Source organism: Gigantopelta aegis, chromosome 11, assembly GCF_016097555.1.
Source record: "Gigantopelta aegis isolate Gae_Host chromosome 11, Gae_host_genome, whole genome shotgun sequence".
Classification (NCBI taxonomy): Eukaryota; Metazoa; Mollusca; class Gastropoda; order Neomphalida; family Peltospiridae; genus Gigantopelta; species Gigantopelta aegis.
This window is the reverse complement of record NC_054709.1, coordinates 8561460-8576938: the sequence shown is the minus strand read 5'-3', so window position 1 is coordinate 8576938 and position 15479 is coordinate 8561460. Positions and strand designations below refer to the sequence as shown.

General features: G+C 38.3%; 1 protein-coding gene across 2 annotated transcripts; it reads right to left on the bottom strand.

The window, feature by feature from the left end:
• Positions 1-204: 204 nt before the first annotated feature.
• Positions 205-11916, bottom strand: LOC121385687 (mucin-7-like). 2 transcript variants are annotated; one of them, XM_041516455.1, is made up of 5 exons: positions 11754-11916; positions 8239-8520; positions 6834-6989; positions 4657-4810; positions 205-905 (listed from the first exon to the last, which is right to left on the bottom strand). In XM_041516455.1, the coding sequence occupies exons 1-5, from the start codon at positions 11841-11843 to the stop codon at positions 328-330; spliced, it is 1260 nt and encodes a 419-aa protein (XP_041372389.1). In that variant the 5' UTR covers positions 11844-11916; the 3' UTR covers positions 205-327. The 2 variants fall into 2 exon arrangements, with proteins under 2 accessions (XP_041372389.1, XP_041372391.1); XM_041516457.1 differs by having other exon boundaries at positions 205-902.
• Between the last annotated feature and the right edge of the window lie 3563 nt (positions 11917-15479).

The window sequence follows — 15479 nt, the reverse complement described above, 5'->3', positions numbered from 1 at the left end:
TCTGCTGAGAAATAAATAACGTAGTAAATTCCATAGTATGAAAAAAGGCGTTCCCTATGGAACGGACATAAATGAATGCAAAAGACAAACATACATATACGAATGCATATATAAATACATATATGAAATACATATATGAAAAATACTTATATAAATACATATATAAAAAATACTTATGTAAATGAATGCAAAAGACAAAAATTTATTTTTGTTCTAATTTATTTAGGATTTACGTAATTTTTGGGGTTAAATTGACTGGATTGGTATCAGGACACCGCCACACCAATTCCGATATAGGTTCATGTTGACCTTCTATGGCAAAAGGACTCAAGGTTCTCCTGATATTGTTGGTGTTTCTCCTGTTGCGTTTGCTGCTGTTGGCGTAGTTGCAGTGGTTGTTGGAGTGGTTGTTGTCGGAGTGGCTGTTGTCGATGGTGGAATGGTTGTTGGTGTAGTTGTTGTGGTCGTTGCCGCTATTGGCGGTGGTGGAGTGGCTGTTGTCGATGGTGGAATGGTTGTTGGTGTAGTTGTTGTGGTCGTTGCCGCTACTGGCGTAGTTGGAGTGGCTGTTGCCGATGGTGGAATGGTTGTTGGTGTAGTTGTTGTGGTCGTTGTCGCTATTGGTGGTGGTGGAGTGGCTGTTGTCGGTGGTGGAATGGTTGTTGGTGTAGTTGTTGTGGTCGTTGCCGCTACTGGCGTAGTTGGAGTGGCTGTTGTCGATGGTGGAATGGTTGTTGGTGTAGTTGTTGTGGTCGTTGCCGCTACTGGCGTAGTTGGAGTGGCTGTTGTCGATGGTGGAATGGTTGTTGGTGTAGTTGTTGTGGCCGTTGTCACTATTGGTGGTGGTGGAGTGGCTGTTGTCGATGGTGGAATGGCTGTTGTCTCCGTTGTAGTGTTTGTTGCTGCTGAAAGAGACACATATTCTAAGAACGTGTATTTATTATTAATCTTAAATATAAACTGTCGGGGCGGGACGTAGTCCAGTGATAACGCTTTCGCTTGATGCGCGGTTGGTTTGGGATCGATCACCGCTGGTGGGCCCAAAGGTACATTGATTTATTAGTCATCGGCTATTGGATGTCAAACATTTGGTAATTTTGGCACATAGTCTTAGAGAGGAAACCCGCTACAATATTCCATTAGTAGTAAGGGATCTTTTAAATGTACCATCCCACGACCGTGGATATACCAGTCGTAGTGAACTGGCTGGAACGAGAAATGGTAAAATGCACCCCCCCCCCCCCCCCCCCCCCCCCCCCATGGGGGTCGATCCGAGACCGACAGTGTATCAAGAGAGCGCTTTACCACAGGGTTACGTCGCGCCCTCTGAATCTACTGACAAGGTGAAAAAGAAAGGAAAAAAATGTTTTATTTAATGACGCAGTCACAACATTTTCTCTACGGCTATATGGTGCCGGACATATGGTTAAGGACCACATAGATATTGAGGGAGGAAACCCGCTATCGCCACTTCGTGGGCTACTCTTTTCGATTAGCAGCAAGGGATCTTTTACATGCACCATCCCATACATAGGATATCACATACCACGGTCTTTGGTGTACCTTTCGTGGTGCACTTGTTGGAGCGAGAAATGACAAGGTGACAAGACAGGTTTGTATTTATTAAGAGCTGAATGAGGGGCATCGCATGTGAAGTCATATCTAAGCAGAAATATATCTAAAGGTTATCTGAGAGGTGTTTTAAACAACTGCTTATAGTAGCGTATAAATTGTTTAACATTTTTACCCCTTATTAAATTTACAAGAAACAAACGTGAAGGTAAAGAAATATACAACAGTTTCATAATTTATGAAGCCCCCACACCCACCCACCAAAGAAGAATTCATTATTATTAGTTTATGAAAACTACTTCCAGATCATTGATAAACTTCCACATGAATTATGCCAATCATCAACTATTTCCCGATAAATATCTCAAAATACATGCATAATTATGACACACTCCGTCTTGGTATCATATTTCTTTGTAAACATGTGTCACCAAGTCTGTATATTATTATTAGATGCCAGATCTGATAACATTGTCAAAATACATATATATATATATATATATATATATAAATATTTATGTATTTCATTAAAAAAAATTCCATATATGATAACATTATGAAAATATATGTATGTATATATATATATGTATATGTATATATATGTGTATGTATATATATATGTATATATATATATATATATGTATATGTATATGTATATATATATATATATATATATATATATATATATATATATGTATACATGTACATATACATATATATATATATATATATATATATATATATATATATATATAATTATTTTATGTATTTCATTAAAAAAAATCAGTGAAATATGGACGTAAAAGTTATAATAAACTTGTAGGCCTACCCCCTCAACGTGTTTTTTGTCCAAAATTAATCCTGGCGAATTCCTCGAAATAATTCAATATGAGGTTTGTTTAGTTTCTGTGTGTTTGTGTATTTGGTTATTTTTTAAAATTATTTTGTTTGTTTGTTTACTTGCATATTTGATTTTGTTTGCTTATTTATTTGTTTGGTTATGTATTTTTTTTTTTTTTTTTAAATTCATTTCAAGTTATTTTCGTGCTTATATCCAATTAAGGTTCAAGCAGGCCTCTCTGGACACACACCTAAGCTATGTGGGCTGTCTGTCCAGGACAGTGGGTTAGTTGTTAATTATTGGTAGTTAGTGAGAGTGGTAGTTAGTGAGAGAAGTGACCTGTCACGGGGATCCTAAAATACCCGTAACTGAATGAAACACGATTATCCAAATATCTCTCCTAACTGTATATCTATTAGATCTCTCTGTAACGGGCAGTTATAACCGCGTGGCTCGTCTAGGTATGATCAGAGATAAGATCTTATATAGAGTATATATTATTATAGCATGTTTAGTTCACTAGAAAACACAACAAAAACACAATACACTTTGGAATCTGTATTAACCTACGCTGACAAATGTACTGCCGCAGTAGTTAATTAACAACAACAATAATAACAACCCGAACTGATCACTTAATTAGTTAATCTCTAGGTGTCTAGTTTACACAATATGCTAATCACTACACCGTGACACAACACCCACACGTGTGATAATTGAGAAACGCTTCCAGGGGAACTTAATTAATAAAGGAATTACAGCTCTATTCCTAACTGGTTAATTTTTAATTAACCCTAACTACTCATTCAGTAACCTTGTAACACAGAATTAATACTGGTACCTATCACAATAAAGACAATAACCTACAGTTTACCTAGGTACTCTAGGATGACTGGTTAAGCTTTTTATAATTATTTAGGACAGTGAGCCTACAGATTACTGCGTCAGATGACCGGCAGCACCGTCTAAATAATATTAGTATAAAACAGTATTAAAATATTTAAAGTCACATCAATCACATCAAGGTTATACACAGAGCAGAAATATATATTTACCAAAGTCCCATCTGAACTAATATAGATCGTTTAATGGAGACGACCGTTCCCCTTGATACTTCAAAATGTTTCTCCTCGATATATCTAAAATCCTAGCTATTTATTCAAAACTCTCAGAGACAGCGAATATTGCCTGGGGGTACAAGGCGGTACCTCACGTATCATGTGGATTTTCCACAGCCACCATGCCGGCATATTTTTCTCTGATCGTCAGACTCAATGACGCCAAGTCGCCAAATCACGGTTGTAAAAACCGCACTCGCGGAGGTATTACGTAACTACTGGCCACATGGCTCCGCACCTGGGCTGGGTGTGTATTAGAAGTACAGCTCGATGACCGTCGCGCAAAGGTATCACGGAACAAGTTGCCCATCTGGGCTTAAGTGCAATTTGGAACTGCACACGGCCCTCTAAAACAATTAATATCGTCACAGGCGAAAACCAATTAAGAGCATGTACCGTCACATGACCATACCAGTGTTTTGCCAAAAAGAAATTTTTACGTATGGCCATATGGAATTGAATGCAAGCACACAGACAGAAAATGGGTTAAGTTTAGGTTGAAGTTTGAGAAAATCATACAGTAATGATAAAAGTAATTAATTTTGTCAAAAGGTTAACTTTTAAAAACAAAAAATCTGCAAACAGTTTGGGTATGGCGTCATACCCGTTTTACCCCTTGGTCAGAAACCCTGCTTACACCTACCCATTGAGTCATTAAAACTCAATCTATGTGGGAGCCGGTACCAGGCTGCGACCCCAGTACTTACCAGCCGATGGCTTAACCACGATACCATCCGAGGCCGGTATTTATTTATTAAAGTAAATCACATTAAATCGTGGTCAAGGGGCGGGATTTAGCTCAGTCGGCATGAGTGCTCGCTTGAGGTGTTTGCGTCGCAGGATCGAACCACCTCGGTGGATCCATTCAGCTGTTTGGGATTTGTATCGTTCCAACCAGTGCACCACAAGTTCACAACTGGTTAAAGGCCGTGGTATGTGTTTTCCTGTCTGTGGTAAAGTGCATATAAAAGATCCCGTGCTGCATTAGGGAAAATGTAGCGGCTTTCCTCTGATAACTATGAGACAGAATTACCAAATGTCTGACATCCAATAGCTGATGATTAATTAACCAGTGTGCTCTAGTGGTGTCGTTGAATAAACCACATTAAATCGTGGTCAAAGTACCTGCGAATGTTGGTTCTGTGATATCGACATCGACTCGGAAGAGGTACTTTCCTGGAATTCCAATATTCGACAAGAGCGTGACGTTGATTAACTCATTGGACCATGACCCGTCCAGGAGATGGAGCTCGTTGTTTACTCCGCTAATAAACCCAGCCTACAACAAATCAATTAATCAATCAGTTATTTCCATATATGAATAATACAGACATGCATTATGATGTACTAAGAAATCACCATATTTGTAAATTTATTTTAAAATCATTTATTGCAAACATTTGATAGATGTTATGAGATCAAAAACAATTTATGTATTATTCAATGTATGTATTTATCTTTATATTGTACAAAAAAAAAGAAATACTTAAATATTGAAATATATATAGTATACTGTGCAAATGTACACTACGCATATGTGCAAAGATGTATAACTGTTTCTAACTGTATAATGGGCCTATGGCCTTTATACTCAATACACCGGCCTCGGTGGCGTCGCGGTTAGGCCATCGGTCTACAGTTTGGTAGGTACTGGGTTCGGATCCCAGTCGGGGCATGGGATTTTGAATCCAGATACCGACTCCAAACCCTGAGTGAGTGTTCTGCAAGGCTTAATGGGTAGGTGTAAACCACTTGCACCGACCAGTGATCCATAACTGGTTCAACAAAGGCCATGGTTTGTGCTATCCTGCCTGTCGTAAAAGAGTAGCCTATGTGGCGACAGCGGGTTTCCTCTAAAAAAAACAGTGTCAGAATGACCATATGTTTGACGTCCAATAGCCGATGATAAGATAAAAAAAAATCAATGTGCTCTAGTGGCGTCGTTAAATAAAACAAACTTTACAGTTATACTGAATACATTGTCTTGTCTGTCTGTCTGTCTGTCTGTTATACAGACATGAACAATAATATCAACAGCAAGAAAAGAAAAACAAGACATGTTACAACGGTTACAATATCCTAGCACAATTATTATCAATAGTATTTTAGATACTAGTAACAATATTTAACAGGTGACAATGTCATTAGGTAGGAAGTCTAGCAAATGAAAGTAGAAGACGTTTTTGGTCAAACATTCCATAGCAATACTGCCCTATGATTGGGGCAATATGTGCTTGGCAGAGAAGTAGAAAGAATGTTTTTTTCAGTGCCTGTTAATTGAGTAAATGTTGGATTTAGTTGGTGTAGTTTTTGATATAGTATATTTCTGCGTTTTGTAAGGCCTTGATATTTTATTAAAAAGTGTAATTCATCTTCAAGACCAGAGTTGCAGATTTTGCCTATCCTTACAATAGACAATAACAACACTGATACGAAAACATCACTTGTCGCCAACATACAAGTTTGAAAGTAATCTTGAGAGTCAAAAATCAACAAAATAAAGATAAAAAATAAATTTAGTTTTGTTTAGCCGTTTATTATCAGTGAAATCATTATATTACTTATATTTTATTTTTTAGATTATTCATTTGCGTATATCCGAAGTGTTTCTGGTGATCCTGCTGTTGCTAACACCACAAAATAAAAATTTTTATAATATTTTTGAAAACGCACGTGCGTCTGAGAAGTAATGGTTATGGAATATGGAGTCTTATTTTTAAGGATGTTTCCATGTTTGAACGTCACAAACTCTTGTTTCACTCTGTTGTAACTTTATCCAAACGCGTTACAGGTTTGTAGATTAACTAAACTTAGTGTCCATTTTTATGGGTTGAAACTAGGATCTGCGCCTTTAACGGTAGAAAAGTCATACAGATTTAGCCGTCCCACCAAGAAAAAAATGTCAAAGGAGAGGAAGGAAAGGGGGCTGTGGGATACAAAAAAAACAACAACAAAACAAAACAAAACAATACTATTAAAGGGACATTCCTGAGTTTTCTGCATTGTAATATTTTAGGAAATAAAATTAAATTTAACCTAGTACAAATATTAGAACGATCAGGAACGCGTTTAATATACAGCCACTAATATTTTATGCAACGCGTTTAATATATCAGCCACTAATATTTTATGCACATACATATATTTTATATTTATTTACAATCGTTAAACAGGATCTGTTAGTCGATAACATCTTAAAAATTGCAGCAAACTCGGGAACGTCCCTTTAATAATAACGATTGATATTCTCACCAACGGCGTGTATGAAATCTTCAATAGATATGAATGAGTAAGAAACATACCTGAGTTCTTATTTGCGGTAAGGTAGCTGGGTCTGCCTCGGGGAATTGTGTTGCGTAGTCTATGGTGTCCCTGACCCACGTCATTTTGTCGTACAACAGCAACACCATCGACGACGTCTCGTTGTCAGTGGCTAGCACAGCCTGGAATGTGTTCCGCTGGTAACGAGAGAGAAAGAGAAAAAAAAATACCTGAGGTTTCCATTGTCATATAATCCAGGCGAATTCCTCGAAATAATTCAATATGAGGTTTGTTTCTTTGTTGGATGGTTTGTTTTTAATTAGGTTTTGTTTTTTTTTGTTAGTTTTTTTCTCAATTTGTTTTAGTACTCAAGCTTGACTGCGTATTGTTTTAACGACACCACATTCATTAATTAATCATCGGCTATTGGATGTCAAATATTTGGTATTTTTGACTCAGTCATCAGATGAAACCCGCTATATTTTTCCATTAGCAGAAAGGGACTCTTTTATGTGCACTTTCCCACAGACAGGAAAGTACATACCACAGCCTTTGATCAGTTGTTGTGCACTGGTTGGAACACGAAAAAAAAACAATTAGTTCAATGGATCCACCGAGGTGTTTCGATCCTGCGACGCAAGCACCTCAGGCGTGCACTCAGCCGATGAGTTAAATCTCGCCCTCCAGCAGAGGTAATCTAGACTTGCGTCTAGCTAAAGTTTGTTTTATTGTAGAGCAGACTGATTAAATAGCCATCGGTTATGAGGTGTCAGTATTTGATTATACTTACACATAAACTACAGGCAAAACTCGTTTAATATTTCCCATGACCAGCATGTGATATTTTTTTTATCATGCAACCATGCCAAGAAACATCTGTGACCTGATGACCCTTACACGATAATTCGAAGTGTTATTATGTGACTGTCTGACAACACCTCCGTTTGCTAGCATGATAACCATGTCACTAAGAAATGAGTTGTGCGCACGACGGATGTTTACTCCAATTTCAGGTAGGTCGTTTTCTCAGTTTATAAACATCCATTTACAGCAATAATTAATAAACTGCATAAATAAATGTAGTATTTACACATCCAGTAACATTGAATTGAAAATTTTTAAACAAAAAAGCAAGTAGTATCCTGCAAATAATGTCACGTGGGCACACACTTTGCTCTACGATACCGCAAGAATGTACAGCGCAGGTTCGTTTCGCATAGAGGCGTCTGGTTTCTTCGTGTAGTGTTGTTACTGGTTCAGTTTAATTCCACGACTGGACTCGAGAATAACCAAACTAAATAATGTGTCTTTTAGACACAGTAGCTGGCAACCAATTGGTCGTCGACGATTTCCGAAGTATTACAGCTCTAGCCCCCCCCCCCCCCCCCCCCCCCCCCCCCCCCATCAATAAGGGGAAGGCTAGAGGTCACTCGAGCTACTTGTTACCTTGTCTGGAGTCGCAAAGTAATCTGCGACGTCTTCCCACGTTACCACTAGAGCAGAAACCGGACTGTATCCTGGATCGAACATCCCGAACTGTTGCGCCGTCTCTGCTAGCTCGGCCATGAAGGCCGCATCGGTCGTCTGCCTGTACCAGACCGTGCCGCCGTTGTTGATGGAGATGTCGGCGCAGAAGGCACAAACGGCCGTCGTCGTGCCCGGGGCATACATCGTCGTGTCACTGAATTGTGCCGGTCCTTTGAAAGTTATCGACCCGTCATTGTTAACCTAAAGATAAAATAAAAAAATACATAAATAAATAAAACAGAGGAAGAAAGTTAAAGTGTGTTTTGCTTACGGACACCACTAGAGCATATTGATTTATTAACCATCTGCTATTGGATGTCAAACATTTGGTAATTTTGACATACAGTCTTAGAGAGGAAAACCGCTAAATTATTTCATTAGTAGCAACGGATTTTTTATATGCACCATCCCACAGACAAGATGATACATACCACGGCCTTTGATATACCAGTCGTGGTGCACTGGCTGGAACGAGAAATAGCCCAATGTGCCCACCGACGGGGATCGATCCCAGACCGACTGCGCATCAAGCGAGCGCATTACCACGTCCCGCTCTATCAATAAATAAATAAATAAATAAATAAAATATATAAAATAATTTAATAAATAAATAAATATTGTAAATCAAGAACATTTTGCGAACAACAAAGTATTGCGAAATTTGCGAATGAACGATGTTCACAATACTTTATTCACGCAATAATATGATGACATTGTTACAAGTAAAATAACATGTTATGCAGTAAACGGATACGAAGCAAAAATTAGAGTTCATCGTATGTTATCGCCTTGTGATAACTGGTCAACTATATGTTTGTTGGTAGGGATGGGACGGTTTGGGGTGTTCGGTTTTCGGTTTTCGGTTTTTGGTCCGCGGTTCGATTTATTCACGATACGTTTTACAAGTAGCACAAGTACGCCAATTATCATACATACATTTTTATAAATTATTTTAAGAGCAAGACATTTTATTTTTAATGGTCATTTATAAAATAATTCTAAATAATAAATTATATCTTGACTAGAAAACAAACAATTGCATTTTTACCATACCATGTTAGCGTGTTGGGTCTGGGATACTTGGGCAATGTGTCCCCCAGGATTAGAGTTGGCAAAATAATTTGGGGCGATACATGTTTTGTTTTGTTGGGGTTTTTTGGGGGTTTTTTAAATTATTTTATTGTGGGGTTTTTTGTTTGGTTTTTTGTTGGTTTTTTGTTGTTAAATCATGGATTACTCGATATAAGCACAAATACATAATATATAGCCCTAATGTTGATTATTTAACTCAACTCAAGTTACACTGATTAAAAATAATAATAATAACCAAGTACATGCACATAATATATAATCGTGAATTATTTAACTATGTTTTTTTTTTGTTTTTTTTTTTTTTTTTTTTTGGGGGGGGGGGGGGGGGTGGTTGTGTTTTTTGTGGGTGTTTTTGCTTGTACTGAAAGGAAAAAAGTGCAAGTAGTTTGCGTACATTTTAGTTGACGAACTGCGGACGATTTCGTCCCGATAAAAACTTACGGAAATTAGCGATGTTGAATCGTTTTAAATTAATATGACGGAAATTGGGCGCCATTTAATAATGCTTGAAGTTAACACGTGTTTATTTTTATTTTTTATTTTTTTTTTTTTTTTTCAATTTTGACAACTGGGACGAAACATACTTAAAATGTTTATTCTCACGGCGGATTAATCAGTGAGGTCAGACCCTATTTTGGGATGTTACAGTTTTTACGGTCCCGGCAAGAAATTCGCGGGTTCTGTGCAGGATCCGAACGGCACCTATCGCCCATGCAAACAAACATGTCCGGTTTAAGGGAATCGAATGCTGTGATTGGCCGGAATACTTTACGGGTCATCGGGATTTTCCAGCATTGTGCGGAAACGTTTATACATGTACCATTCGCAAAAAAAAAAAAACCGAAATGAACCGCGATTCGCAAATTGGGAACCGTAACATCGAATAATCGTCCCATCCCTAGTTGTTGGGTGTTAGGCTCAAATTCAGATGAGAGAAGGTAAAACCCACAAAAGCCAGCCTGGTCCATCCCAAAACCGCACTAAATATTGTTAGGGTCAAACTAAGTGGATTAGTGGTCATATAGGTATACTAATCAAAATATGATTTGGATAGATCTGAAATTCGACTTCAAATTCAGGATTGTCGCTACAATAAAAACAGCCGTTAACCTAGATATATTTGACTTGTATTTGCATTACAATGTAAACTTAGTGTTTAGTCATAGGTGGGTTTTTTGGTGTGTTTTTTGTGTGTTTTTTTTGTGTTTTTTTTTGGGGGGGGCGGTCAAGGTAGTCATTTATTAACATATTAATCTTATTAAAATATACTATATATTTTCATGCATACAATTTTTTGCTACATAATGGAATATATGGTGTAGTCAGTGTTATGAAATACTAATGCGAAAAAGGGCAAACCCCAATTGTCGGCAACTTTGATTAGAGTTTTTGTTCAGATAGTTTGGTAATCTGACAGTCGAATGTTGGATGAGCTGTGAAAGAAGGAAGGAAATGTTTAATTTAACGACGCACTCAACACATTTTATTTACGGTTATATGGCGTCAGACATATGGTTATAGATCAAACAGATATTGAGAGAGGAAACCCGCTGTCGCCACTTCATGGGCTACTCTTTTTGATTAGCAGCAAGGATCTTTGATATGCAGTATCCCACAGACAGGATAGTACATACCACGGTCTTTGTTACACCAGTTGTGGAGCACTGGCTGGAACGAGAAATAGCCCAGTGGGGTTTCATTTTGGCTTTTTGTTTTCCAATTTATTTTAGTAGGAACGTTTGACTGCGTGTTGTTGTTGTTGTTTGGGGGTTTTTTTTTTAACGACACCACTTGAGCACATTGACTAATTAATTGGATGTCAAACGTTTGATAATTTTGACACGTAGTCATCAGAGGAAACCTGCTACATGTTTCCTAATGCAGAAAGGGATCTATTGCATGCACTTTCTGGACAAACATGAAAGAATATACCACGACCTTCGTCCAGTTGTGGGGACGGGACGTAGCACAGTGGTAAAGCGATAGCTTGATGCGCGGTCGGTTTGGGATCGATCCCGTCGGTGGGCCCATTAGGCTATTTCTCGTTCCAGCCAGTGCACCACGACTGGTATATCAAAGGCCGTGGGGTGTGCTATCCTGTATGTGGGATTGTGCGTATAAAAGATCCCTTGCTACTAATGGAAACATTGTAGCGGGTTTCCTCTCTATGACGGTGTCATAATGACCATATGTTAGACATCCAATAGCTGATGATTAATAGATCAATGTGCTCTAGTGGTGTCGTTAAACAAAAACAAACAAACTTTAACTTTTTCCAGTTGTGGTGCACTGGTTTGAACGAGAGCGTATTTTAGTTAGTCAAAACTCAAGATTTTACTTACGTAGAAAGTATTGTAAACAGTCCCGTAGTATTTGAATCCAGTTATCGCCGTCAAAGCGGGACTGGATCCATCGTCAGTTTTGGGCGTCATGCTGTCCTGGACGGATGATCCATAGGGGTACAACTCGACAGCGCCGTTAATCTGTGTTTGCCGCTACAACAACCACAGCGGCACACACCCCACATCCTATACTTTTTCTATTGGTTGAGAGAGAGAGAGAGAGAGAGAGAGAGAGAGAGAGAGAGAGAGAGAGAGAGAGAGAGAGAGAGAGAGAGAGAGAGAGAGAGAGCGAGCGAGAGAGAGTATTTTTAACATGTCCATATACCACTAAAGTTCCAGGCATGTCCGTCGCGGGCCAAGTCTCTGAATAGCTAGCGGACAGACTATTGGTTGAAAAAGGGTTTATGTGACACCATATCTTTTTCTATTGGTTGAAATTCGACCCAAACATTTATGGTGAGGTGTCCCAATGGGAGACTCGGGCCTGTCATTCAAAAGCCGGGTGTTGTTTTTGTTAGTTTTGTTATTTTAAAAGGTTTTTTAATGTGTTTCTTTCTTGTATATTTATTGTCACAGTATTATAGCAGGTCGATAATCAGATAGAAAATGGCCCAAACTTGCTGTCTCAAAAACATGTTGAGAACTGTCATCAGATATGGCATCTAATAATAGTATACAGACTTGGTAAAACATGTTCACAAAGAAACAGGATACCTAGACTGATTGTGTTAAACTTATGCATGCATTTTGGAACTATTATCGGGAAATAGTTGATGATTGACATAATTTATGTGTACGTTTATCAATGATCTAGTAGTTGTTTCATAAATTAAAATAATGAATTTTTTTTTGTAGTGTGGGTTTGGGTTTTTTCTTCTGGTTTAGTTTTTTTCTTCTTTTTTTTCTTTTTTTCTTTGTGTGTTTGTGTTTGTTTGTTTGTTTGTTTGGGTTGTTGGGTTTTGTTACAAACGGTATTGTCTTGTAGCACGTTGAGAATATACGCTACTACAACAATTAAAGCACCCCTAAGATCTTCTTCAGATAAATTTCTGTTTCTATAAGACTTCTAATGTGATGCCCCTCATTCAGCTTCTAATGAATACAATCCTGTTTTACCTCCTTGACAGCAGACTCGGATAGTTCTAACAATATGGAAAGTAAAAATGTTTCTCCACAAATTGCTTCATAAAAACAACTAGGAACATGCATCTAATACACTTGATAATGTAGTAAACAATCAAGCATTAAAATCAACACCCTGTAGGAATAGCCACGTCAATGCACGCATCACTGAAATATGGATCTCTTCCATACGGTCCACTTGAAACGTACGGGAATTGCAGAAGGATTCCTTGAAACATTTTACCACTTCCTATTATGGTGTTTTGGTTTTAACTGCCAATATATTCAAATATTCAAAAGCTCTGACTCCCTGCTGTTTATTAGTAATTCTTGAATGAAACATTCCAATGGCTCTCTGAGTGGTGATACACATGTATTAAAATATCAAATGGATCAGGTCATCTAAATACCCATCAATTGATTGTGTCTGTGCTAGTGAATGAGGGAGGTACATAAATAATTATTTGGCTGCACTCAATAACATATATGCACAAAAGCAACGAGTTACAAGAATATTGAATCTGGTGTAAAGCGAACGCAGAAAGATGCGAATCACGAAGAATATCATTTCTGAGACTCAACAACCATCTTTAACTACTTCAGAAAAATAAACAAATACAGTGATCGCGTTAAAATATAACAAACCACATTTAACAAATGGACAGAAAAGAAAAAACAAGACAAAGGGATAATTGTTTGCTACAATTCTTACTGATTTTGATGAGAATGCAACACACTGGACGTGCACTATATAATATGGAATGGCTGATCAGAAGCAAACGACAGGCTGTTTGTTACGAGCGAGGTCTCAAGTGGACACCGCCAAAGTTCTTGTAAAGAAACAATATCCATCTTCTCTCCCTGCGACCACCAACATCGGTTCCATCCAGTATTCTAGATGCTATGCGAGTAGTATGCATAATTCTTATCCATTATCTTGCCCTTCCCACTTTCAAATCCTGGGCAGACAGGATCGTGGACTACCTTAATTTACTGTCAGGTACTAGTCCTCTTGATTGCGTTTAATGGATATATTGTTCAGACAGGATCGTGGACTACCTTAATTCACTGTCAGGTACTAGTTCTCTTGATCGCGTTTAATGGATATATTGTTCAGACAGGATCGTGGACTACCTTAATTCACTGTCAGGTACTAGTTCTCTTGATCGCGTTTAATGGATATATTGTTCAGACAGGATCGTGGACTACCTTAATTCACTGTCAGGTACTAGTTCTCTTGATCGCGTTTAATGGATATATTGTTCAGACAGGATCGTGGACTACCTTAATTCACTGTCAGGTACTAGTTCTCTTGATCGCGTTTAATGGATATATTGTTCAGACGGGAGACGGACATACTTGTCCAAGGAATGATAAAGGTAGGGACCAGAGAGGCTCTGATCTCGGACAAATCTTACTAAATCGGTGAAAATAGAATAACTTCCTTACAAATGATGCCAACTACTTGTCTGGTCTTTTACATATCGATAGGGTATCTATATATCACAAAGGATACCCAGTATGTTTTGATAGTTGTCGTTTAGAAAGGAGACTCAACAACCATCTGTAACTACTTCAGAAACAAACAAAAACAGTGAAGTTTCTAAATGTTAGATACATAGATAGATATATATAGGTAGCATTATGACAGTTCGGTTGTACCGGCCTCGGTTATGTCGTGGTTAAACCATCGGATATAAGGCTGGTAGGTACTGGATGCGCACCCCGGTACTGGCTCCCACCGAGAGCGAGTTTTAACGAATCGTTGGGTAGGTGTAAGACCACTACACCCTCTCCCCTCTCACTAACCCCTAACAACTAACCCACTGTCCTTGAGAGACGGCCTAGATAGCTGAGGTGTGTGTCCAGGACAGCGTGCGTGAACCTTAATTGGATAAAAGACCGAAACTAAATTCAAATGAAATGAAAGTTCGGTGGTGTGACTCGGGTAAAGCGATCGCCTGATGCGTGGTCGGTCCAGGATCGAGCCCTGTCGGTGGGTCTATTGGGCTATTTATTGTTCCAGCCACTGCACCACGATGACTATATGGAAGGCCGTGGTATGTGCTATCCTGTCTGTGATGGTGCATATAAAAGATCCATTGCTACTAATGGAAAACCATGTACCGGGTTTTCTCTCTAAGATGTTGAGTGTGTCGTTAAATAAAACATTTCCTTCCTTCTCTCTAAGAATATGACAAAATCGCCACATGTTTGACACCCAATAGCCGATGATTAATAAAAGTATGAGCTCTAGTGGTGTCTTTAAATAAAACAAATACGTAACCAGGATTTTTTTTATACCTACGAATGGTGGTGGGGGTGTCTATTTTGCTCCAGAAAATAATACAACCGTTAAGTGCCGAAATTTTAAGTGCAGCGGGCAACTCGTTCGATAATTCGATATGCGGCATATCTACATCTACGACTCTGATACTCGTTTTCAAAATAATGAAAACACAATCAGACAACACTCACAACGTTTCGTCAGTTGAAATGCGTTTAGATTTACTGATCTAACTCAAAACAAAAATGTAACCTTTCAGATAATACATTTTCTGTTAACTTATATCGTATACCTGTGTATTATGTATAGGGGAATGT